Source organism: Plasmodium berghei (genome assembly GCF_900002375.2).
Source record: "Plasmodium berghei ANKA genome assembly, chromosome: 11".
In the NCBI taxonomy this organism is placed as follows: Eukaryota; Apicomplexa; class Aconoidasida; order Haemosporida; family Plasmodiidae; genus Plasmodium; species Plasmodium berghei.
The window spans coordinates 373865-401708 of record NC_036169.2 but is presented as its reverse complement, the minus strand read 5'-3'; the positions used below and the strand labels follow the sequence as shown (position 1 = coordinate 401708).

General features: G+C 22.1%; 7 protein-coding genes across 7 annotated transcripts; 3 read left to right on the top strand and 4 right to left on the bottom strand.

Annotated features, from left to right (window-relative positions):
- Positions 1 to 573: 573 nt before the first annotated feature.
- Positions 574 to 3219, top strand: PBANKA_1110100 (topoisomerase I, putative; the record flags this gene model as incomplete). Its single annotated transcript, XM_034565633.1, has 1 exon — positions 574 to 3219. The coding sequence occupies one exon, from the start codon at positions 574 to 576 to the stop codon at positions 3217 to 3219; it is 2646 nt and encodes an 881-aa protein (XP_034422310.1).
- A 491-nt stretch (positions 3220 to 3710) lies between these two features.
- Positions 3711 to 5051, bottom strand: PBANKA_1110000 (PDCD2 domain-containing protein, putative; the record flags this gene model as incomplete). The annotated part of the gene is made up of 1 exon (XM_034565632.1): positions 3711 to 5051. The coding sequence occupies one exon, from the start codon at positions 5049 to 5051 to the stop codon at positions 3711 to 3713; it is 1341 nt and encodes a 446-aa protein (XP_034422309.1).
- Positions 5052 to 7087: 2036 nt separating this feature from the next.
- Positions 7088 to 8054, top strand: PBANKA_1109900 (stripes inner membrane complex protein, putative; the record flags this gene model as incomplete). The annotated part of the gene is made up of 3 exons (XM_034565631.1): positions 7088 to 7267; positions 7388 to 7493; positions 7603 to 8054. The coding sequence occupies 3 exons, from the start codon at positions 7088 to 7090 to the stop codon at positions 8052 to 8054; spliced, it is 738 nt and encodes a 245-aa protein (XP_034422308.1).
- A 784-nt stretch (positions 8055 to 8838) lies between these two features.
- On the bottom strand, positions 8839 to 11046 carry PBANKA_1109800 (peptidyl-prolyl cis-trans isomerase, putative; the record flags this gene model as incomplete). Its single annotated transcript, XM_034565629.1, has 1 exon — positions 8839 to 11046. One exon carries the CDS (start codon positions 11044 to 11046, stop codon positions 8839 to 8841), a length of 2208 nt encoding a protein of 735 aa, XP_034422307.1.
- Positions 11047 to 16356: 5310 nt separating this feature from the next.
- Positions 16357 to 22149, top strand: PBANKA_1109700 (conserved protein, unknown function; the record flags this gene model as incomplete). The annotated part of the gene is made up of 1 exon (XM_034565628.1): positions 16357 to 22149. One exon carries the CDS (start codon positions 16357 to 16359, stop codon positions 22147 to 22149), a length of 5793 nt encoding a protein of 1930 aa, XP_034422306.1.
- Positions 22150 to 23178: 1029 nt separating this feature from the next.
- On the bottom strand, positions 23179 to 26231 carry PBANKA_1109600 (conserved Plasmodium protein, unknown function; the record flags this gene model as incomplete). The annotated part of the gene is made up of 7 exons (XM_034565627.1): positions 23179 to 23244; positions 23412 to 23542; positions 23760 to 23957; positions 24043 to 24268; positions 24419 to 24645; positions 24802 to 25860; positions 26120 to 26231. 7 exons carry the CDS (start codon positions 26229 to 26231, stop codon positions 23179 to 23181), a joined length of 2019 nt encoding a protein of 672 aa, XP_034422305.1.
- Positions 26232 to 26797: 566 nt separating this feature from the next.
- Positions 26798 to 27802, bottom strand: PBANKA_1109500 (conserved protein, unknown function; the record flags this gene model as incomplete). The annotated part of the gene is made up of 1 exon (XM_034565626.1): positions 26798 to 27802. One exon carries the CDS (start codon positions 27800 to 27802, stop codon positions 26798 to 26800), a length of 1005 nt encoding a protein of 334 aa, XP_034422304.1.
- Positions 27803 to 27844: the final 42 nt, after the last annotated feature.

Below are 27844 nucleotides of genomic sequence, written 5' to 3'. Positions count from 1 at the left end.
ATTGTGTGAACAATAATTTTCCCTTAAATATATGAAAAGAGGAGAATGCTTAATTTACACAAAATTTTCTCATTTTTTTAATTTTCTTAATGCTGTGTTTTTTTTAAATACACACAATAAAAATATATTTCTTTTATCTTTGTGAAAAAATAAAAAAAAATGCATAATATTTTTTGTTACATATAAAAATATATTAAATCGAGGGTGAGAGGAAATGTAAAAAAAATAAATATAATACAAAAAAGAAAAAAAAAACAGAATAAATTTATAATGAACTTGAATTTAGCTTTGAATTTTCATCATGCTATTTTGGTATGTTAAATACATTTGGGATTTATTATGAATTAACATCTTAATTTGTTGTGATTATTTTTTATTTGAGTGCAGAAAATTGTACATAAAATATATTTTGTATTTGTAAACATTTGGCTATGAATATTAAATTATATATCTAATTTTCTTTTACAGATTATATGTACTAAAGCTGAAAATTTTATAAACCATATTTTTTTTAAGGATTTTAGTTAACTTTATACACATTTGTACACTTTAACTTTTTTTGTCGGATGTAAAATGAGCATAGTAGGAAATAATTATAGAGGCGATGATAGCACATCCGATGACGACATATTAATTGATCACATTAAAAAAAATGTGTATTCTACTAAATTAAATAATACCAAAATAAATGATACCAAAATAAATGATACCAAAATAAATGATGCCAAAATAAATGATTCCAAAATAAATGATAATACAACTTGTATACCAAATAAAGAAAATGTTATAACGAATAATAGTAAGCCAACTGCAAAGGAAAAATGCAGTACTATTCGGCGTGTTGGATCGAAATTAAATACAAAAGGGAAAAATGAAGAAAATTTAAATGTGTGTAAAATAAAAAAAAAACAAAAAAGTATTAGTGCTGATAATGATAATTTAAATTCAAATAATACTATCAGTGAAGGAAAAAAGACATTAAAACATTTAAAAGGATCTGTAAAGACAAAAAAAGAAACAGGTGAAAAATCATCGCGAGTTAAAGAAGAAAAAAAAATAGCAAATAAAGTAAAAAAAGAAACGATTAAGAAACCCAAAAAGATACCTAAAAAATCCGAAGAAAATTTCGAACCAATAAATAGATGGTGGGAAAAAATAGATGATCAATCTGATACACAATGGAACTATTTAGAGCATAGAGGTATTATATTTTCTCCTCCATATGTACAACACAATATTCCCATTTTTTATAAAAGTGTTAAAATAGAATTAAATCCTAAAGCAGAGGAATTAGCTACATATTGGTGTAGTGTAATAGGAACGGATTATTGTACAAAAGAAAAGTTTATATTAAATTTTTTTAAAACATTTATAAATAATTTAGAGAAGGATAATATTATAAGACGAGAAAATGAACATAAACTAAAGAACGGAGATATATCAAATTTTAAATTTATTGATTTTATGACAATTAAAGAGAATTTAATTAAATTAAGAGAAGAACGATTAAATAAAACAAAAGAAGAAAAAGAAGAAGAAAAAAAAATTCGAATGGAAAAAGAATTGCCATATACATTTGCATTAGTTGATTGGATTCGTGAAAAAATCTCAAGCAACAAAGCAGAACCACCTGGTTTATTTAGAGGTAGAGGAGAGCATCCAAAACAAGGATTATTAAAAAAAAGAATTTTTCCAGAAGATGTTGTAATTAATATAAGTAAAGATGCACCTGCCCCTCGACTCTATGATGATATGTGTGGACACAATTGGGGAGATATATATCATGATAACAAAGTTACATGGTTAGCTTATTACAAGGATAGTATTAATGATCAAATAAAATACACATTTTTATCAGCTCAATCAAAATTCAAAGGATATAAAGATTTTTTAAAATATGAAAATGCCAGAAAGTTAAAATCATGCGTACATAAAATTAGAAAAGATTATCAAAATAAAATGAAGAGTAAAAACATTATTAATAAACAATTAGGCACAGCTGTTTATTTAATCGACTTTTTAGCTTTAAGAGTAGGAGGAGAAAAAGATATTGATGAAGAAGCAGATACAGTGGGTTGTTGTAGTTTGAGAGTAGAGCATGTTAGCTTTTCTCATAATGTAATTATAAAAAATGAAAATACAAATGATGAAAATGATAATAAAATAAGCAAGATACCGTTACCTAAAAATTTAGAAGATATTTTAGAAGATGATTGTTACGTAACATTAGACTTTTTAGGTAAAGATAGTATCAGATATTTCAATACTGTAAAAATTGATAAGCAAGCATATATTAATATGATAATATTTTGTAAAAATAAAAATAAAGATGAAGGAGTATTTGACCAAATAACTTGCTCAAAATTAAATGAATATTTAAAAGAAATAATGCCAACATTATCAGCAAAGGTTTTTCGTACATACAATGCTTCAATTACTCTAGATCAACAATTAAGAAGATTAAAGGAAATAAAAGGAAAAAATGACAATTCTTTATTATTTTGTGATATTGATATCCGAAAAACAAAAAAAATTAAATTAGAAAATGCAACATCATCATCAAATGTGTTAAGTGATTATAACGGTGCATCACATAATGAAAAAATTGAAAAAAAGGAAAATGACAATACATCTAGTAATGAAAATATGATGAAAAAAGAAAATGGGGATAATAAAAATTCTCCAATAGAAGTAGATGTATCCAATGTTAATGATCTTATTAACTTTTTTAACAATGCTAATAGAGAAGTTGCTATTCTTTGTAACCATCAAAGAAGTATTCCAAAACAACATGATACAACAATGTCTAAAATAAAAAAGCAAATTGAAATTTATAATGAAGATATGCAAGAGTATAAAAAATATTTACAATATTTAAAAAAAAATAATAATGAAAAGGAATTTACTTTTGTTTCAAAAGTTGTTACATTAGATGGATCCTTACGACCAAATAAAGTCAAAGAAAACATGAAAGAAGAATCATGTAAAAAAAAACTAATCGCCCTTATTAAAAAGGTAGAATTACTAGAAAATCAAATGAAAGTAAGAGATGATAATAAAACAATAGCATTAGGAACTTCAAAAATTAATTACATGGATCCAAGAATAACTGTTGCATTTTGTAAGCAATTCGAAATACCAATAGAAAAAATATTTAACAGAAGTCTAAGACTTAAGTTTCCTTGGGCAATGTTTGTCACTAAAAATTTTCGTTTTTAAAATGGTAAAAATAATTATAAAATAATACTTTCAAAGGAACGACCGATCCATGAAATAACGAAATATTTCTCATTGCACAAAATTTGCATAAAGTTTTTTTTAAGTTTATAAAAATTGCACATAAAATTTGTTATATACATTATGCCAAACAAGATCAACACATTTATACAATGTGCATGTATTATATATGTATAAATATATATATATATAATATGTGCGAGTTTATTGAACTCGTTTTTGATCTTTTATTTTTTAAAGTTATAATTTTGATATTTTTTTGTATGAATATAATTTTTTATTTTGAGCATATGCATATGTTTATATTATCAAACTTTATTAAAAAACAAAAAAATATATAAAAAATAAATAATAAAATAATTTAAAATAACTGAAAACAATATCATTAAATTGTTTGAGTGTTCAAACTATATATGTTGCGTTATGCACATTTAAAAAAATAATACAAATAAATAATTTTCCATGTTCTATATCTAGAAAATTTCAAATTCAATATGTTCATATGAATACGTATTGTCAATTGCAACACAATCATTTTCACAAGTAAATATAATGACATTTCCTACATTAAAATTATTTAATAATTTTTTTAACATATTATTCGATTTTTTTTCTAATATGTTCTCTATTTGATATACAAAAGTAGAGAATAGTTGTAATTCAAATACTAATTTACTTTTACAATGTGAACAAGTCATGTTCTTCCCTTTTAACTGATTCTTTGTATATTTGTATATATATAAAAATTTCCCTTTGTATGAATATCTTAATATTTGATTATAATTTTTACTTAGATATGAATAAAATTTAACATACCCATTCAAATCATTTTCAAAAAGTTCTACATTGTTATTATCACTTCCATTATTCATATTTTCATTCTCATTCAATTCATCGTCTTCATTAATTGTATTAATATTTTTTTCATAAGATTGATACATTTTGTTAGCCTTTTCATATAAATAATCGTTTCCATATTCTTCATCATCTTCAATTAAAGAAATATAATAACATGGCAAATTAACACTATTCATATCAACATCATTTAAAGTTATATTATTCATTTCAGTTTGCTTATTTATTTGATTTAATTCGTTTTGTTTATTATTCATCTTATTATTCTTGTTTACTGACTTGTATTTGTTATTATAGCTTTGGGATGCATTATTATTACTATAAGGTATATTATTATCATTTTTTATTTTTTCGTTTGCATAATTTAAGCTTTCATTTATGCAACTACTAAGTAATGATTCATTTGTATTTTGAATTTTCGAATTTTTTGAAAATAAAGTATTCCAGTCTATTAATTTTTCAGGTTGAGAATTAATAATATGTATATTTGAATCTTCCCTTTTAATACTTTCATTAGATGAATTAGTTGGTTTTGAGCCCACATTTTCTTTACTATTATTATTATAAGTCATAGAATATATACTTATATCATTTTTTCCCGCGTTTTTTTGATTGTTTAATTCTAATATATTAGAATTGTTTGTGGGAGATTCCCTTATTTCAAAATTTTCTAAATTTTCAGATTTTTTTTTTTTTCCTTTAATACATACCCAATTATTCTTATTCATATTGCATTTAGCACTATTCATGCAACAAAAAATATACAATATTCTTATGTATATGTCATAGGGGGTTGATAATTGGAATAAAAATGTCAAATTTTTCTTACATGTGGAACATTTCAAATTAAAAACTGTCGAATTTGTTCCACATAACCATACAGGATTCCCTCCAAATTTAGAATCATTTTTCAAGTCAAAATTATTATCAACTTCATCTGATAACACTCCAATATACATTATTGCTATATTTATTCTTCTTTACAACTTTATTAGTATTACCAATACTTTAATAGTCCAATTATTTGTTATTATTATTATAATATATATAACGTTTAATTGATAGCGAAAATGCAATATTATTAAAAAGTTCAACTCAAAAAATGTATAATATGCATATAAAATGATTTTGATAAAAGTCTATTTATTTTTTGTAAAATGGCAAAAAAGTGAATATCTTCATAGTTTAATATCGTCTACAGTTGATGAATTGATTGTTTTTTAAGATACAATATTATAATTGTTAGCCGAAACTTAAACAATGTGCGTAGTTTGTTTTTGTTATCTTATATTTTTATTGTTTAGCACTTTAATATTTATATACTTTCAATATATATGGAAAACATTTCATTATAATACATCAAGCTTGGTTAAATCCATTATATGTATATTGCAACTATTAATATTTTTTTTCTATTCAGAAATATTAATGAAACATAGAATTCCTTCAAAAATGATCAAATATAGAATATTAAATATGATATATAACAAATTGATCAATAATATATAGCATATTTTTTATTAATAATTTATATTATGAATATTTATTTCTTATAGTTAATAATAATTTAACTTATACAAAATTCAAATCTATATTTTTTTGTAAAATAAATGTAATTTTTATTCTCAAATATAATAAATAAACCATAGGAAATGATTAATCCTACTAATTAGTTATTGGTGCTATGGAAAAATAACAGTTCTTAAACATTTTAAATGATAATAGGGATATACAGTTTTGCTTAAATTGTGTTTATATATCCACTTCGTTGTTTTCCCATTGCTATATATTTCTATTTTTTTTAAATAACATTTTTATTATAAAAAGAAAAAATGCAAGTTATTATATATTTTAATTATGAATAAATTGCATATATAAAAATAAAATGGGAGAAATGAAATTCGATTATAAAAATGTTTACAAAAAGATATGCTATTGTTATTCTATTATATTGTCATAAGAAAAACCTTATTTGTTCATAAGACAAAAAAATTTACTATCACCCCTCTTTTAATGTATGTATAGATGGAAAAAATGTTTAAGATTTTTAGCTATTTTTTTTTCTTTTTTTAAATAGCTTGTGTAAAGTTGTATATATTTAAAATGCAATGAGAACAAAATTAAGGTAGCAAATCATATCATTTTACGATTTTTATAATATAAACTTTTTATAACTCTAAGTTTGTCGTTAAAAATAATTTTTTATCATGAATAACAATTCTTTGCTTATTATTTTGAAAAATTATGTTTATAAAACAACTGTAAATAGACAGTTATAATTTTTTTTTGCATTAACATTTCATAAAAAATGTTATTTTGTATTTTCAATTTATGAACGTTAATAAAAAAAAAAATAATAATATAAAACTTAAATATAGTTATACAGTTAAAATGGTTAATTATATATAATAGCAATTTCACATATAAAAATATTGCTTAAAAGTGTTATAGTGATACATTTGTAAAAAAAAATTTATAATAATATTTAAAATTTATATAGTATATATGCACATATCAAAAAAACAAAATTGTCTATAATAGTTGTATTTAATGTCGAAAAAGTAGAAATTGTAGTAAATTATTGATATTAAAAAAATATACATATATATAATATAAAATATCCAAAGGGGAATATATATTAATATTACACTTTAAAAATAACATCATTAAACGTACTGAATGAACATGACAATATTTTAAATATATAAGCTACATTTGTTTTTATTTATTTAATTTTTGTTTCCTTTTATATGTATACATTTCCTTTATATATTTTAAATAAATAAATATAAAGGGAAAAAATAATAGATAAATAGACAGATAAATGACAAAAAAAAATTACAAAATATTTACAATAAAGGATTTTAGGTAGATAAAATACCATTAACCTATATAAATTTCTTTATTTTATATATATATATATATAAATTATTTGCGCACAGCATTCCTTTTTGAATATATATATACACACACGCACATATATAAATTATAGAAAATGCCAAAAATTTTGAGTGAATCACATGAAAGTATATCGAATAAATCGGATATCCAATTAAAAACTGAAGATGGATCGCCATCAAACAGAAAGGGTGGTTTAGTTTCAAATAAAATAGTTTCTAAAGACGCTTATAATAATAGATCTAGCGTTCAGCAGCTATTGGCAAGAATATCTCAAGTAAAAAATATATAACTTTTTGAAATATATTTTTTGTATGTAAAAATGTGAAATAAAATAAAAAATGAAATGATAAATTGCAAAAAATATATATATGGATACATAATAACGTTTTTACAGGAAATTGATGAAAATAAGCCAAGTGATGTAATACATTTTATTGTCGACTTTCTATGTAAACATTACCCCGAACATTTGCATGGTTTTGAAGCTGTATGGAATGGAGGTATATTTTTTCATTAATTTAATTCGATAAATGCAATAGTAATTTTTAATTATGTTTTGTTGAAAAATGTTCATAAATATATATACATGTGTGCTTTTCCTTAATATAGACCCTGATTTAGAAAAAGAAAGAATATTAGTTGTGGACTTTTTTAAATATCAAAAATTACCAGTAGATATATCTGTTCATTTTATCAATGCAGGATTTGACACTATAGAAACATTATGTACATTATCTACAAATTCTCTTGATGATGTAGAGAAGTTTAACAACACTCGATGGCTACCAGGGCATAAAGTTCGATTACAGCAAACCTTTAACGATATTACTACTAGGGTTAAAAACTTCAAAGAAGAAAGAGATTCATTAATAAAATCGATTAATCAAAGATTTATAAGTCCACCCCATTTACTTAATTCCATTATGATTCCCAAAAGAATAAATCCTATAATATTACCAACGATTCCTCATATATCTTCACCGATTCAAGTTCCTAATAGAACAAGTAATTATACAAATATTGATAAAAGATTTCACGCACCTATTATTTTCAAAAGATGAAAATAATTATGCTTATCCAATAATTTGATATATGTATATATTGTTTGGTAAGAACACACTATATTTTTAATTTTGTTAAAATGTTTTAATTGTAATAGCGTATTACATGTATGTATTGATTAAAATTTTTAATCATTGATATTTTGATATGTATAATTTTCGTATAATTAATCAAAGTATTTTATTTTATTATGTCTTATCTTTCATTTGGTAATATGTTAATTTATATTAAAAATTATTTTCTTTTGAATAAGTGACGATGATGGTGTTATTAAAAGGTGCAACAATACGATTCCTTTCACCTCTGCATTTAATAGTGAATAAAAATTCCAATAATTTGGATAGTGGATGTCAGACTGCATCATATATAGAAAATAATTGCTATTATATATTTTGCTTGCACAAAGAATATATATGCACTAAATTAATGATCTTAAACATTTTTAAAATATATGAAAAAATCGGAAATTATAAAAAGATAATTTATTTTGTGAAAAGTATTAATTCAAATATAATTATAAAGATATTTGTGATATATTTATACAAAGTTTACTTAACAAAAAATAATGTATTAAAAATGGTTGTTGAATTAATAAATTAACTTTTTTGAAGGTGCAATTTATCAAAAAAATAATATTATAAATTACTATACTCAAAAAAAATACATATATATATGTATACATCACGCATTGTTACATATATGAAACCACTCATTGTGTAAATGTTATATATCATAAATGATGGATTTCCAAAAAAAAAACTAATAAGGACTAACGACTAGCTATTAGTGATTAACTTTTATGTTTAAAATTTTAATTTCATCTAAAGGTTTATCCCTTTTATCAGTACGAACATTTTCTATATCTAAAACAACTTTCGTTCCTTGTGTTACCTTTCCAAAAACAGTGTGCTTAAAATCTAACCAAGGACAAGGAACAGTTGTTATGAAAAATTGTGATCCATTGGTATTCGGGCCACAATTTGCCATAGATACCATAAAGGGTTTTGAGTGGTTAAGATGATCAAAAAATTCGTCTTCAAATTCACTTCCCCAAATACTTTCGCCTCCTGTGCCATCTCCCCCTGGGTCCCCAGTTTGAATCATAAAATGCTTAATAACTCTATGAAAAATACAATTATTATAATATCCATTTGTTGAATGAGTTGCAAAATTTAGAACAGTTTTTTTACACTCTTTGTAAAAAAAACTGATATGTATTTCCCCCATTGTTGTATAAATAATAGCACTTTTCGGAGTTTTGGTATTGTTATTTTTTTCAATGTTTTCTATAGATTTTGTTGATAATAATGAACTCAATTCATTTTTGTTTGGTTGCTCATTATATATATCTCTTTCATCTAATTCATGTTCATTTATTGTTTTTTTAGTAAAAATATAAAATCTAGCTTTTTTGTATACAGTACAAAATAAAGCACAATCAGATATATTTTTTTCATTAATATATAAAGATTCATGAGCATTTGTTTTAATTTTATTAGCAGGTATTATTTTTTGATATAAGGAAAGAGATAAATATCTCAAATTTGTTTCATTTTTCCCGATTATATAACATAATTGATTAGTAATAAAATTGACAACTTTTATACCAATAAAAGTTGTATATATTATATATTGATTAGATTCATCGAATATAACCATATCTAATTTCATATTCTGATTTTTTATATGTTTTTTTATTTCCTTTTCTATAAAAAGTCTTTTTCCAAAATCTAAACTATCTATATGTAAATTTTTTTTTAATGGATCATTTTGTGCAGTTAAATACATTTCTGTACTTTCATCGTAAACTCTATATAATTTCATGGTTTTAAATTTATATATACGTATAAAATAATTTTCTGAAAAAACTACCATAAATTCTCCATCTGAGCTTATATTTATACATAGTGCATAAGTTTTATATTTACATAATTCGTATAAATCTGTTTCACTTTTATAGGAGAAGCCGAGTTTTTTAGCTCCATTATATCTTGTATCTATAGAAGTTAATATATCCAAATAATTATTATTATTTTCTGTATCACTGTTATTTATCATAGGATTATTATTGTTATTGTTATTTTTATTTGGAAATTTAAAATTAGTAACATCTACTATATCAATAATTCCTTTATCATCACTTAATATACATAAATTGTATACTTTATTATATTTTATTATTTCAATAATGTTAGAACTTAAGTCTATTGCATGTATACATGTATCGCTTTCTAAAGGTTTATAAATATAGATGCACGGTTTTTCACTTGATGATATAGCTACTTTTACAGATGTTGAAAAAAATGAAGAATAAACAAATTCTCCTGTTTTAGGCAAAAAATTTAAATTTATTATTATATTCATGTCAAAACTACTAATATCAAATTGCTTATAAGTTTTATCTTTTGATAAACTTCCTAAAAATTCTTCGTCCTCTGACATAAATAAGTATATAATTTCATCGGAATGAACTTTAAAATGTTTTACAAATTCAATATATCCTACATTTTTATACCAAAATTTTATAACTCCATTACAACTTCCTGTTACTATATATTTTTTTTTATTACTTACAAGAACATGAGTTACAACATCTGTGTGCATATAACTTACTTCATAATTTTTATTTGTTGGAATGTTTTTTAAATATATATCATTGTTTATTCTCACTTTTTTGTGAGTTTTTTTTTTTTCTTTAACTTTTCTTTTATTTGATACTACATTTGCTTTATCTTTTGTAGATGCAGATGAATCTTTTATTTCATGTTGTTTGTCATTTTTGTCGCTATATTCTTGGTCAAATTCTTTATCTTTTTCATTTTCAGTTTCTTCTAAAGGGCATGGTCCATAACTTATATCACTCGATTCATCATCTGTGACATTTTCATTCTTTTTATTATTTTCTTTTTCTTCATTTTTATCAGTTTCTTTACCCTGTTCGCCATCTTTTTCGTCTTGATCCGTTTTTTTTAAAAATTGCATAAAACTCATGGTATTTATTTTATTTTACATAAACTAAATACTAACAAGGATATACGATATTTTGACCATGCTAATTTATCTTAACATTAAGCAAGTGAATATATAAACAAATGCGTACATATATATATATTTTTAGTTATTTACCTAAATGTTATATACGTATTTGTTATTATTATTTTTTTTTGCCAAATTCAAACCCTAAAATCGGAAAAAATATTATTTACGCAAGTGGCAAAATTCAATAGATTTTGTTCATATATAACATATTATTTGGATGCGAAATATATAGTTTTAAAAGTTTAGATAATCAAAGAAATATATAAAATAAATAAAAATACAGAAAGTTGAAGAAAAAAGGCGATTCCCCAGTTTTTTTTTCAAAAGTATATATTTTTTCCCCCAAAGTAAAATTAAAAGTACAATACTCTCATTAATATATAGAAATAAATGAAAAAGGTGATAATCTTAATTTTATATATACAGTTTATTATACATATTATATCTACTCTAAGTTCATTAACTCGTATTTAACAATGCAACTATAAATGTTTCCCCTTATAAAAAATAATTATAATTTTTTTTTTTATTGTTATAATAATTATATATGTGCTGGCGCATGTATATAGTATTATTAATAAGTTATTTTACCATTCATAATTAAAAAATATATGAATGATTAGACTACATATTTTATAGCATTTACAAATAAATAAGAACAATCGCACACAAACAATTTATAATATTGGTTATTTTTGCTTAAATAAAACATTATTGTATTATTCATGATCTGTAAATCAAAATAAATACTTTCCGTGACAGATAAATATATATTAGTGTATTTTTTTGTATTATACACGCTATCCTGTTTAAATGACATATATGCGTTCAATATATATCAACACATGCATATACCCCTTATCAATATTACTTCACAAGAACATATAAAACGATTTATGTTTTCATAGTAGTAATATTTCACCTATTTTATAGAACTTTACTATTTATATTTGGAACATATGGCCTCGTTGTGTGTGATGTTTCCACTTGCTATAAATAACACAAAGAAAAATATGAAATAATTCTTATATAATATTAATAGAAACTATCATAAATTAATGATATTATAAATATTTGAACTTGATAATACATAAATTATTCACAAAACAAAATACTTTGATGGCATATACGCAACAATAATATGGTAACATGGGTAGTTTACATACACAAAATATAAAGATATATATTATATGCTTATATATTTATATAAGTGTAAAGTATAAAGTTTTAATATTTTTTGGGATGAAATGGCCATAAGGTATAAATTTAAAAAAAAATGATTATACAGTTACAATATGGTAATATGAAAAAAATAATTATAATCAAAGGTAGCCAATATAAAGGATAATTATGTTTAAGGTTAAACGAAATTTTAAATCATTTTTTCTAATATAGTAACATGTGTAAAAATAAAAGGCAAAATTAGTATTATAAGTGGAAAATTTCGGCTTAAATATCAATATTCCAAGTAAAATACACATATATAAATAAATATAACAATCACGATTTTTCTACGTAAAAAGGGAATAATGAGTTGTATTCCTTTATAAATCAAACGCATAGTATAACATAAATAAACTTGGTCATTTAAAAATAACTCATTTATCCTCATTGAAAATAATAATAATAATAATGAGCTACTAGAAGAAATTGTGTATTTCGATTAGTATACTTTTAAACAATAAATGTTTTCAATATAAATAAAAAAAAAAATAATATATAATAAAAAATGTGATATGAATATGATACCTAGAATAAAATATGTAATGCAATATAGCTTTATATATCTCTAATAATATTTATTACAAATGTACTTAAAAAGCTCCATTTATAATGTGTAAATTATTAATTTTATTTTTGTGCTTAATTTTTTTTATGATATTGTGTAATAATTTTAGCTTATCGTTGGCAAATATGCATCATATTAAATTATGAATAATATAATTTTAATTTTTGTTCGTGAATTATACATGCAAAAAAAACGAAAGAGTGTACATTAGTGTGTTAATAATTTGGATATAAAAAAATATAAATTATATATGATGCTCATAAAAACAATGATAAATAAATAGTCACAAATAATTATATAGTAAACACATTGCATACTTATTATGAGTGTATACACATTTATAATTTTTGCTCTTTTTTTCTTCTTATATAAATATTTTTTATTAAATTAAAAAAATATAATAAGAAGACATGCAATATTTGATGCTTTTCATTAATTTTTAGGGATCCTCTTTTCTTTAATATATTTTTAGTTTAATTCATTACATATGTAAACTAAATATACAAAAAAATATGTTTATCATTTTTCTTTGATATTTTGCACTTATTGTTCAAGAAAAATAAATATTTTTTAAAATCCATTTGCACACGTATATGCTTGTAATTTAAGCAAATATATAAATTTATGTTTGATCAATATTGATGCATCTTTATATATTGATTACCATTATCCGCTTTTTTTTTTTTCTTTTTTTTTTCTTTTTTTTTTCTTTTTTTTTTCTTTTTTTTTTCTTTTTTTTTTTTTCCTTTTTTTTCCTTTTTTTTTCACTATTTTTTAATTATATTTTGGTCATGAGTTTAAGGGTTAATACTTAAATAACTGAAAAAAAAAAGATAAGGTATTAACAATACGATTTTGAAAGAAATGAATTTGAGAGTAAGAGCATGATTCTGACGAGCCCATTTTTTCATTTAAAAATTAAGATTATGTATAGAGAACTGATTTTTTACATATATGAATATATTGCTACTATAAGGATATGTTTTTTTGTATACTAATTGTTTTTAAATATCATTTCATATAAATGTATAGACATAAATGAAATGCATATTCATCAGAAATTCATTTTTATGAATAATAAAGATTTATTTATATATTTTTTGGCTTATTCATTTTTTTCATCTTTTTGTTTTTCAATCTCATATTATAATTGAATATTATTTAAATAATTTAATTTTTTTTTATGAATTTAATAAGATGTGATAATTTTTTAAAAAATATTTTGAAATCCTTTAATTGTGTTCATATATCATTTATGTATATATAATTGCATATTCATAGATAGTTTTATTTTTCAATCTTTAAAAATCTTGTTTATTATAAGCATAATTTATTATTTTCCATCTTTTAATAAACTTTTCCATTTTTTTTGAGGGAATAATATATTCTTTGGTGATATTAAGCCAATACAATTGAATACTATTATATTAATATTTTATGTGTATTACATTTATATGTATTTAAATGCATAATTTTTATATTTTCTTGTAATTTTATTTCTTTAAGAATTGCGAAAGATAATAACCCAAGCCCCAAACAATACACATTTTATATTTTTTCATTACATTTATGTGTAAATATATATTATATGTATGTGTGTGTAGGGAATAAAATGTATTTATACTTATTCTTGTAAACAAGTACACTTATATATATATATATAATTTTCACATTTTTTTAATTATATATAAGGATGAAAAATATAACAATAATTATACAGAAAAATGTTATTGCAATTAAATTTAAATTACTGTATATATGTTTTATGTAACTAGTGTAAAACATACTCATTCATGTTTTCTATATTCACATAACTGCTGGTTCATTTTTATATTATATACATGTTTTTAAGTAAAATTTAAATTAATTTATACTATCAGAAGCAAATTTTTATGTCAACTATTTTTTATGAATAAATGTAAAAATTTATAATGCTTAATAACATTTTGAATATTTATGTAATTATATTTTACTTGAATAGTAAAATCCCAATAAAAATAGACGTAATTTATTAATAAATTATAAATATTTTTAAAAAATGTCTTTATTATTATAAAATTTATATATTTAAAGCTATTGTACATATATATATATATATATATATATGTGTATGTTGTTACATTATTATCTCACATATATGCATGTATGCTTGATGAGAATATACTTTATATTTGTCTATAATAATTATATATTTTTATTCCATTATATGCTAATAGAAAAACATATTTATAATATGTTATTATAATAATAGTATATATATGATATATACATACACATTTATGTAATTTTTTTCCATTAATAAAAAACGGGAAAATTAAATTTATTAAAAAACACAATGCTGTAATTATTTGTAAAGGAATGGATATTTACAATGACATAATTACACGTAAGAAAAATAAGACTTTAAGAGTTTTTTTAATTTTACTAATGTATAGAGGGGTGTAATATTTTGGAGATATGAACAATTATGAACATATATATATATATTATGCATACGTATATAGTAGGAATAATAGTGTATAATAAAAAATAAATGTTCATTAAATATATCTACTTATATTACCTCCATGTAACAATTCATAAACAATAATTGTTTATGATTTAAAAGGCAATCATTTTTATTGTAGAATATTATTTTGTAATATATATATAATTTTTTGTTTGTTTTTTTTAGCCATATACATTATTATTTAATGATATTGTTAAATTATTTTTATATAACTTATTATCAATACATGTATATGTTTATGTGTGTGAATAAGATATGTATGTATTGGTACTATATAGAACTGAATCTTTGTGCATATACATATGTGTGTTATTTTATTTTAAACAAGAGAAATTATTAAAAATGCTTAATTAAAGACGTTTGAAAAATAGAAAAAAATAATATTATACAGTGATTTAAAAAATGTGCGAGCTCAATATATTTATAAAGTGAAGTATATATTGAAAAAAAAATATATATATAAATACATTTAAAATATATATACTTCATTGGGTAAATTTACTCAAATTAAAAAATGAAAAATATAAATTTCTCTATTTAACCGTAAATATATATATATATATATATATATATATATATATATATATATATATATATATATATATATATTTTTGATTGCATTTTTTATTAATTTAATATAGATATATTCTGATATAATTAAATTGTTACATATTTTTTTCAAAATTTCAAAATAATTTTAAAATACACATAATTTTTTTTCTGTATGTATTTAAGTAATTAAGAAATAAAAAATTTAAAATACGTAATTAAGACAATAAAAGGAGAGAACCAAAAAATAATCAAAAATAGGAGATAAAAGTTAATAAAAAATTGCGATATTAAAAAGACAAAAGAAAAAAAAATTTATGAAAATAATATTTCTATATAAATATACATTCTCAACTTTTTATACACATAAATTTGTATAAGTGACACTATTTTTAAAAGTTATTAAGCAATTTTTATGTTAACAGATATTGTAAAAATGAACAATATCAAGGAACCAGAGAGCATACAGAGGTGTAATACAAGCATAAGAAATTTACAAACAGAAAAAATAAATAATTATAATAATAAAGATAATGTCTTTAATAAAAATGACAAAAAAACTTATAACATGGCACATAATGATCATGATGCAAATTATTCTAACAGTTCAGATAAAGAATTAATGAATAAAAAATATTCTAATTTAAAACTTTTAACACAAACTATTAATACTCATTCACATCAAGGAACTGATAGCAATAATATTTATGATGATTTTTCAAATTTGAATATTGAACAAGGAATCCATAATATATCAAATAATAACATAAAATTTGAAAAACGAGAAGATAGAGAAAATAATTTATTTATTTACGAAAATGATGAAAACAATATGAATAATTTAATTAATAATTATAATAATAAGGATAGCAAAATATTAGAAACCGTTAAAGACAGATCATCTGATAATATATTATCTTCTTCTAATGATATAAAACAAATTCAAGAATTTAATAATTCTAATAATTTTTTATGTTTTCCTCAAAAATTATATGCTAAAGAGGATGACATCGACGCTGAGTTTGACTCTTTTAAAATCAGCGGTGTCTCTCTTTTGAATTTAGATGAATGCCCAAATAATAAAAACATTTTCAACGATTCTAATATAGACAACAATAATAATAACAATGATGTCGATACAATTATTAGCTGCCTCAATGCAAAAACTTTAAATATAAATAATTCAAAAGATGAATATATGAATGATTATGCATATGTATTTCAAAATTACAAATATGGAAATGATAACATAGATATTATTAATGTTGGAAATAACAACATTTCGTCTTGTGATATTGTTAATAAAGGAGATAATCAAAATTCTCAAAATGATAAAATCACTAACAATTCCATATTTAGTGAAATGGAAAAATATTTGAGAACCCCTCGAAATGAAAATAATATATCTAGCAAAATGCTCGAGGAATATTTAAATTATGGTTTTAATAATATTAAAGAACAGAAACAATCTGAATTAGATAATTATGTTAACTCGAATAAAGAAATTAGTACTAATGAAATAAACAATAATAATAATGACAAAAATGTAAAAGATTGCATAGAAAACAATAGTAATGCCCATACATCAGATGATCATGTTAAATCAAACGAAAGTGTTCATAAAATAAGACCCGATATAAATAATAAAGATAATAATTATGTAAACTTAAGTGATAAAGATAAAATATTGTCATTTTTAGAAAATGATGATACTATCATATTAAGTAATAATAGTAACCAAAATAAAGAGATGGATAATAAATCAAATGATATAATAAAAGAAAATAAAGACAACAATTTGAATGAAATAAATTGTCTTGAATTGTCATTAAATAATGCAATACATAATAATATAAACACAAAAGATTTTCAAACTAAACAAAATCTTATCTATAATAAAAATTCATTAGATAATCCATATTTTGATTTTGATAATGAATACAATAATTATTTTAATAAAGATGATATTGATGATATAAAAAATAATATTGAAAATCTATATTATAAACGAACTAATGTAAAAAATGACAATGACAGTAATAGCGGAACTACTAATGTCAGTGCCAACGGTAGTAATAATATTAATAAATGTAATGTTTCCGTGAAACCGATTTTATTAGATAAAAAAAATATAGATGCAGATGGTATTGGTTATGAAAACTTGGGTGATGATATTATTGATGACAATTTTAGCATCTTTTCGAATCGTGACATTTTAAATTACGATGTTGATTGTCTTGGAAATAATAATGCCGCTATTTCGAATGGTATTAACGGTATTAGCAATGATATTAGCAACGATATTAACAACAATAAGAATCGAAATCAAAACAGTGTTCCAAACAGCGATATTACTAATTTCAGTGATACATGTGAAGGGAATTGCATAAAGGATATTATTCATAATACTCAAAAATATAGCAATATAAATGAAAAAAATTATATAATGAATTATATAGAAGATACGGGAAATAAATCAAATATAAACTTGAGTGATAATAATATGATAAGTGAACATGAAAAAAATGAATTTTTTATGAAATATATAAAACAATTTTTGGACGACAACTATTTGAAAGATACCCAAAATAAGAAAAGTAATAATAACCATAATTCCAATATAAATAACTATACCAATTTTGAACACATTGATAATCCACTTTTACAAAATAATGAAACTGGGAACATTAATTTAGTTTTAAAAAATAAAGATGTAACAACATTAAATGGTACATCTATAAATGGATATTTAAATAGAAATATTTATTCAGAAAAAAAAAATATGGCTGATATCGGTGATATTGTAAATTACAATTGGGATGAAATAAAAATAAATGGGGCACATCACAGTAGTGGCAATGATCTCAAAAATTTTATTGAAGGCCATAGAAATGAAATGATTAACAATACTAATGAGGCTACGAATATGGAAAGCATTCGAAATACGAAAGAGTTTAATGAAAGCAATAATAATAATAATTCTATAAATTTGTCTGATTTTGATGATATAAGTTCATGTATGAAAAAAAGAGATCAATTTGATTATCACAATATTCAGGCAACATTGAATGAAATTATCACAGATCAAAATATTTACGACAATCAAAAAGGAAACAAAAATACAGTTAATGAAATGAACACTGGAAATACATATACTAATGGGAATAATGGTAATTTTAGTTATCATAATACTAACTTTAAAACTTACAACAATAATAGCAATATTAATACTGCATCTATGTGTGCAAACAGAATCAGTGAAGCTAATAATTTCAATAATAATAGCCGAAATTGTATTAATAGTAATAATATAAGAGAAAACAATATTTCCAACAAAATAAATAATATTAATTCATTTTTATTAAACGATAATGGGAGAAAAAGTGAACCATTTGATGAGAAAAAATATGAATGCCCAATAAACAATGAGGATTCAGAAATGTATTCACATGATAGTACAATGAAAAATATTAATAAATCTGATGAAAGACGATGCATCGATAAATATAATAATAATAGTAATAACAATCGTGGAAATAATATTAGTTGCAATCATACTGTAAAGGAAAATATGAATTGTTTTAATGACATGAATACTGATAATAATAATCCAATGAAAAAAACTTTTCCTTTTGTAAATCCTATGTTATTACGAGATAATGAAAATAAATCTAATAATACAAAAATCGAATTAGAAAATACTGACATTTTATTTCAAAAGAATGATATATTTAAAAGTCAGCTTGGAAAATATAAAGACTATATTGCAATGAAAACGAGTATTATGCAAAATAAAAATTTAGTCGAAAATATGTCATATGAAAACGGAAACAATAATAGCATTTCTTTTGGAGAAAATAATATAATGTTTAATAATTTTCAAAATATCAACCAAAATAATATAGATCCAAATTTTACCGGCTATAACAATTATAATCGAATAAACAACGGAAGTATTATTATGTCTCCTCATAATAATAATATATGTTTTAATCAAGAAAAAATTATTAAAATGCATGGTACAAACAAATTAAATAACATTGCAAACACTTCTGATAATAATGTTTCTACTACTTCTAGTGGCGCTGCAAATATTAACAATTATTTTGGAGATGCCTCAAATAAAAACAATAAGCAAACTTATTTGAGAAATATCATAGATGATAAAATGACACAATTTCTTATTAATAATAAAAGAGAAAATGTCACGGAAAAAATTGAAATTTCCAATCGCATGAATTCTGCAATAGCTGATAGCATTTTGATGTGCATGTTGCCAAACAATAACTCAGACAACAAGAATTATGCCAATGGATGCAATAGTAGAATAATGGAACGAAACGATTTAAACAAAAGTATTGATATCAAGGGGGACCATACTACTTGTTCTAATGGAAATACCAATGATATTAGTAATACTCATACTTTCAACAATGATCGTAATTATAATAATATTAATCGTAATGATAATAATAGAGTTGATGTTGAAAATATTAATGGCAATTTAAACATAAACGAGGGAAGTGTTCATTATAATATGAGAAATTGTAATTATTTAAACGAAAATGGTAGTATTATCTCAAACAGCCCAAGATACAGAAATTATAATGGTGATAATAACATGCTGAAATTGTTGGGTAAAGGGAATGGTAATTACATTGGCAGTCGAAATAATTTGAATCCAAACAATCTTAATTTGAATGGAAATAATTATAATATTACTGACAGGAATAAAATCGGAAATACAAAAAGAGGTCAAACTGTTAATAAAATAAATACTACATATTTAAAAGCTACAACTGATTGCATTCATATGCATAATAGTAACAATTTTGATATTAAAAATTGCATGTGTAAAGACGTGGAAAATAATATATATAATGAGACAAAACTAAAAAGTATATATAGCTATACTACTACTACTACTACTACTAATAATAATAATAATAATAATAATAATAATAATAACAATTACACCTCGTTACAAAATTTTAGTAATTATCAAAATACAATGAACATCGAAACAAATAAAAATAAGTATAACAATTCTATAAGAAATATAATGGAAGAAACAAATATGATCAATAATAATGAATGTCTAATTAAGGACAATGCAGCTAATAATCGAAATGCTATCATCGACTATAATTCTAATAATAATATAAATTTAATAAATGGAAGTAGCGAAAACATGAATCTCGTTTCTCACAACAATAATAATAGTGGTGGCAATAATGCTATTATTAATCCTTTAAAAATAATAGACTATAACCATTGTGGTAAAAGCACATCTACTAGATGTATATCTGATGAATCTATAATTGATTCACATAATATAAACAATATGCATCTCAATTTGAAATCGTATGGCAATTTTTCTAATTATATATCTAATTCAAAAATAAATGACAACAATAATAATAACACTATGAAATATAAAACAAATAACTCTGATGAAAATTGTATTAATAATGGAATGATGGATATATATAAAAATTATGATAAAATCAAATTTAATATGAAGCCCAATCCAATATACACGAATAACGGGAAAAATATGGATAAACAACAACTATCCCAAAGATATAAACCACCATATATTACTAACAACAATAATAATGTCGGACGAGATAATATTATTAGAAAAGAAAATAAAGGAATAATGATACATGATGATAAAGATAAGTTTTCTAAAGGAGGAAACAATAGATATTTTGGAGATAAAACAAATAATTTCAATAATAAAAATAATAATAACAATACTAAAAATAATTACTTATCTAAAGATTCAATGTTATCAGACAACTTTCTTGTAATTAAAAAATACACAGCAAAATATGAAGTACAAATTGATCCATTTAATGGTTTTGATATAGCTAAAAGAATAATAGGATTAAAAGGAACTAACATGAAAAAAATATGTGTAGGCACTGATTGTAAATTAAGATTAAGAGGTCGAGGTTCTGGATATTTAGAAGGAGAAGAAAAAAAAGAGGCAAATGAATCACTACATTTATGTGTTTCTTGTCAAAAATATGATCATTATATATTAGCAAAAAAATTAATAGAACAATTACTAGAAAAAATATATATGGATTATGACACATGGCTTTATAACCATGGAAAATCATATGCAAATTTAAAGCCAAAGATTTATGAAAAATTTATCCCGCTTTTTAAATTTCAGCAAAATGTGAACCAACGATAATATGCATCCAAAAATATAAGACACACCAAAATAATATTATTAATTAAGAATACAATTTGTACTTTTAAATGGATTGACATAAATATATTTCATTCGATAATTAGAAAAAAAACGTTTACACACAAAAAATACGCTCTATAATATATTTTATATAATACATTCATTCGTCATACATATACTGTCCCTATATATAGACATATACTTGTGAAATTAAAACAATTAAATCGTTATGGTTATATTAATATACTTTCATGCATGCACCTTGTTGTAATGCAAGATATATTTTTTTACTCAAATAATATTCCATGGTTAATACTTTTTTCCAATTTAATATGGATATATTTATAGGTATATATACATATTGAAAAAACGGGGGAGAATTAATCCTTTAACAATATTTTTTTAAGCGCATTTTATTGATGTTTAATAAGTTGATAACAAATGCATATGGAAATATATTGATGATAATATGTTTTTTTAAGTTAATTTAATAAGAATAAATTTATATTCCTTTATTGTCTTTTTTTACATTTTCCGCTTTTTTTAATACTTTTTTCTAACATTTAAATTATTTTTAATGATATACAATAAATAAAATTAAAAAATACAAAAAATGTAATAACATGAAGAATTTAAATGTTATTAATTCACTATATTTATTCCTTTTAGTTCCTTTTTTTTGTACCACAATTTTAACACAAAACAAATGTTACATTAATATAGAATATGTGGATTTTTAATCATTTGTATTTGAATAGTATTTTATTTTATTATATCATTTTAAGGATGTGTGTTTTTTCATATTATATAAGTTACACTTTCCTTATCATTAGTTTATCCATTTAAATTCATGTTCAGGTTTGCATTTACATATATTTTGAAAAATTATGTTAAATGACGTGAAAAAAAGAAGAAAAATATATACATATAATATTATAAATAGGTATAGCATATTTTGAAAAATTTAATTATCAAGATTCGATAAAAGATTCATATTAGATATTTGATTGGGTAACCACTTTTGTTGTTTTATGTATTTGAAATTAATTTTCCTTCTTTTATTTTTAAAACTTCATCCAAAATATTTATGGTTATCTGTAAGAACATATTAAAAAGGAAGGCATAAAAATATTAGCAATTCTATTATGAATATCCACAAAAGTATATACACTTTTTTTTTAATCCAGATATAGCAAATTATTTGATAGGACAAAAACTTTTGAGTAACATTAAATGTTTCATAAATATCCATATATTATTACATTATTAAAATATTCCAATAAGGTTATTCCATATGTAGTTATTCCCTCCATATTTTTCAGATAATTGTTCTTTTTTAAAGGTGCAATATTTAGCAAATTTTTTATCTCATGAAGTTTTTCTATTTCCTTTTCTATAAAATACATGGGCAGTGAAAAAATGAATGAGGACTGACAAAATTAATGAATACTACATTATGTATTCAATATAAATCGTTCGTTTTATTGAACCAACAAAATTGTTTTATATGGATAAAAATAAATATATTTATATTTTCGAAATATGCACACATTTATATTTGTTTTAACATTTCGTAGCTATATTGCATGTGACTGTATTTGTGAACAGACCTTCAAATTCTAAAAGAGGATTAAACATTGTGAGACGATCTATAAAATTTTGATTGATGTATAATATTAATTCATTCCATTCATAATTTTGTATTATCTTTTTTGATAATGAGGGTTTCGAATATTCATGATCTATTATTATAAAACAATTAAGTAAGGTTTGTAACAAATTTTTGTTAAACTCAACCTTTATTTTATCTGTATAAGTTAAAAAAAATATTTTTTATTAATAATTTTTTAGAGAATAATATGAATAGGAAAAATTAATTTTTTTTTTGTATACTTATTTGGATAATCTTGTGTTGATATTTGAGAATTTTTTTTTCTATCCATTGGAATGAAGCCATGTAATTTATTAGGTTTGATGATTCTATAAAATAATGATGCTCAGCTAATTTATTTTTAAATTTATTTATGATATTTTCTTGATTGTTTTCTTGGACTTTTGTTTGCAACTTATCGATTAATTGTCTTTCGCTTCCATGCTCGCACTCTATCATATATTCAACCTGAATTTTGTGAAAGGGCAATTATGTTTATAGATGCATGTGATATATGTATATTCAAATAACTAGAAATATATGAAAACATATTTAATTATTTTCATATCATTTGAACGAGCGCATATAAACTCTCTTTTTCCTTGCCTGTTTTTCAACGGATTTTCTTTCACACATTAACATTCGTATAATCAAAAGATAAGAGAAATGTATTAGGGCGCAAATTTTTTGTTCATTTATTTTGTTGACACTTCCCCTGTTATCTATACAAAGACACATTTCTATTTTTTTTTCTTTTTTTAAATCAATTATCCAATTTGTCTTTTTTTTTCCCTTTACTTCAGGGTTTACCATTTTGCCGCCATCATCCTCTTGGGCCATACATGCTTATAAATTTAAAGTAAAATTATTTATTTATATTTTTTTATTTATTTTATTTTTGGCCATTTTGCAAGTTGTGTATACTTATCTCTGTATTATTGTGAACATGGCTATAATTTTGATTAATGTACATTTATTATGCATATACGCGCTTTTCTTACCTATGGTTTCTAAACTATTGGATGCTGGTTGTTCTGGTTGGTTTTTCATATTATATAAATAATTCAAAAAATTAAGATTATAACATGAATAATATATTAACGGGATGGCAAGAAAATCTCCAGGAACCATATATTGATATAAAAATGATTGTTCGATTTCCATAATTTCATATATGTATGTACATTTATATGTTAGATTCATATTTAGAGTATTAATTAGTTTTTCGTCAAAATTTTCATATTCTTTTATGATTTCATTTTCTTTCTCTAATAAATCTTTCTCATTTCCTTCCGCTTCATCTTCTTCATCACTCGTTTCATTAATTGACTCTTCCTCATGTAAGGACTCGTATTCTGTATTCTTGCTTGAACTAAGTTCATTTGAATAATCAGAATTTGGAACATTATCATTGCTAAATTCGGAAATATCATCATTTTCTACTTTATGGCTCTCGTTTGCAGTTTGTTTGAAATCACTTTTATTTATGATTTTCAAACGGTTTTTGTTTTCGTAAAAACGTTTAATATTTGGAAATAAATTTTCACTTAATTCGTCATAAGTATAATTTTCCTTTATAATATTAGGAAATATATAATTTTTTTCAAAAAAAAAATTATCTTTTTTTGTTTCTGCAAATTGTTTAAATATGCTTTCAAATTGGATTTCATTAAGCACAATTTCGTTTTTTATGTTACACTTATCACTAGTAAAAAGAAATTTCAAGATATTTTTTTTATGCGTTTTTTTTTTTTTTTTCCCTGTCTTTTTTTCATTTTCTATCTCTGTATGCATTTTTCCTATATACACATTTTCAGCATCCAAAACATTTTTAATTATATTTAATAAGCTGTCCAGTTTTTCGAATAAAGTGCCATCATTTTTATCCCCAAATTCATATAAATCTTTAATACTATTTTTTGTAAAATTCTTATTTATTTCGTCATGTATTTTAATATGGTATGAATTTATTTTTTTTATGAATTTTTTTTTTTTTTTTTTTTTGTCTTCATTGAAGGTTGTAAAGTTTTTTAGTTGTTGGCTTATAACATTTAAAGGGTCTTTTTTCACAGTATAATTAATAAAAAGGCAAAAAAAACAAATAAGAATGAGATAAAAATATATAAAGGTAGATGATGATTGAAATGATCCGACATAGATATTCTATTTCGCAACTCTTGCAAATAACACGGTTTTATATGAAAAATAACATCATTTAATATATATACTATATGTACACGAATTCTTATTATATATATGTATAGAATATATTTCTTGGTTCATAAAAAAACATACATTTTTTTCTTTTATATTCATTACCTTCTGTGTCTGTCTTTATTGCATATAGCGTGGATTTCGCCAAGGAATATCCGATACATGTTTTAATATAATTTAAATTTTCTTCACTTATATTTGTCATAGTATCTTCCATTTTTACAAATGTGTATATATTCGTATATGATAATAAATAAGATCTAAATTTCGCATGAAATTTATTACTTTTGTTCGTTTTCAATATATTCCGCATATATATATTATGCAAATGCTAAATAGGAAGAAATTAAACTTATTTCTTCGCCTTATATTTTTTCATTTTTCTATTTGTTGTTTTATTTTATTGGATGATTATATTTTTTTTCTTAGAAAATTTCGCAAAGACAAAGGGATAAAATAATGCACACAAAGGAAAGGGCATATACATATGCATACGTGCCCAAATAAAAACACAATCCATGTGCACCTACACATTTGTGAATTATTTTTAAAAATAGGGTGAATAAATATGGAAATTTATATAACAAAAATTCTATACATGCTTATTTCATTCAAAATTTACATGATGCACAAATGTGTAAAAATATTTTAATTTAAAAAAAAAAAAAAGTGGGGAGCATAATTATGGCTAGCTCTCCCATTATAGTTCTAAAAATATTTCACTAAAAAAGGTAATGTATGTAAACATGTGAATAATAAAAATACTTCATAAGCGGATTAATATCATGATTCTTTATTTATTTGATTAACTAACTGTTCCCATTTATTATAAGACCACGATGTAAGTAAGGCTTGTTTTTTTTTTTTTTTTTTTAATTCTCCTTCCAATGCGTGTGAATAATTGTGTGTGAAATCACCATCATTTTCATTATTTGGGTCCAGTGTTTCGCATGATTTAATGCATAGAATACCATCTGTGTTTTTATAAAATTCTACATGACCTTTTGATACAAGTAAAGTAAACAAAAACAAACGAAATGTTGTTTCATTAAATCCATTAATTGGATCACAATCAATAATAAAATTAAAAAATTTTACATTTTTTTGAATTTTTTCAAGTTGATTTAATTTATATTTAAGTTTCATAGATTGTTCATAAGTTTCCAATTTTACTTCAGGCTCATTATCATATGTATAATCTTTTAATTTTTTGTAATTATTGTTAGATTGTTTAGTTCTGTTATAGTTTTTTTTTTTGTTTGTTTCAATAGTAAAATTATTTTCATCACTAATAAAAAGATTTAAAGGAATTGTATCATAGTTTAATGAACAAAATGGTAATGTATTTATACTAAAATATTTTGATATTTTTATAAAACTAATAGTTGGTTTTACGATATTATTATTATGTATAAAACTATTATCATCATCATTAAGTTGAAATTCAGTATTTGTTTCACGACATTCAGAAAACATATCTACAAATGTATCTAATATTAATTTTAGTTTGTCCTTTAAAGAAATAGTACTTAAACTTTCTGCTTTAAAATTTATGATTTTTGATACTTGTTTTCCATATTGGCATGACTTTTGTAATTTACTTATTTTGTCATCTAAATTCATAACGATATCTCTATCTGTTTGTATAACTTTTTTTAATGCATGATTTTGTTTAGGCTTTATTAATTCGTCTATATTCAATTTATCGATTTCATTTTGTATATATATTTCATCAACTAAGTTTTCTTTTCTTTGGATTATTTCAAATTCTTCTTCGCTTTCAATCATTTTCATGAACAAATTGCTACATCAGGTAAGTATATATATATA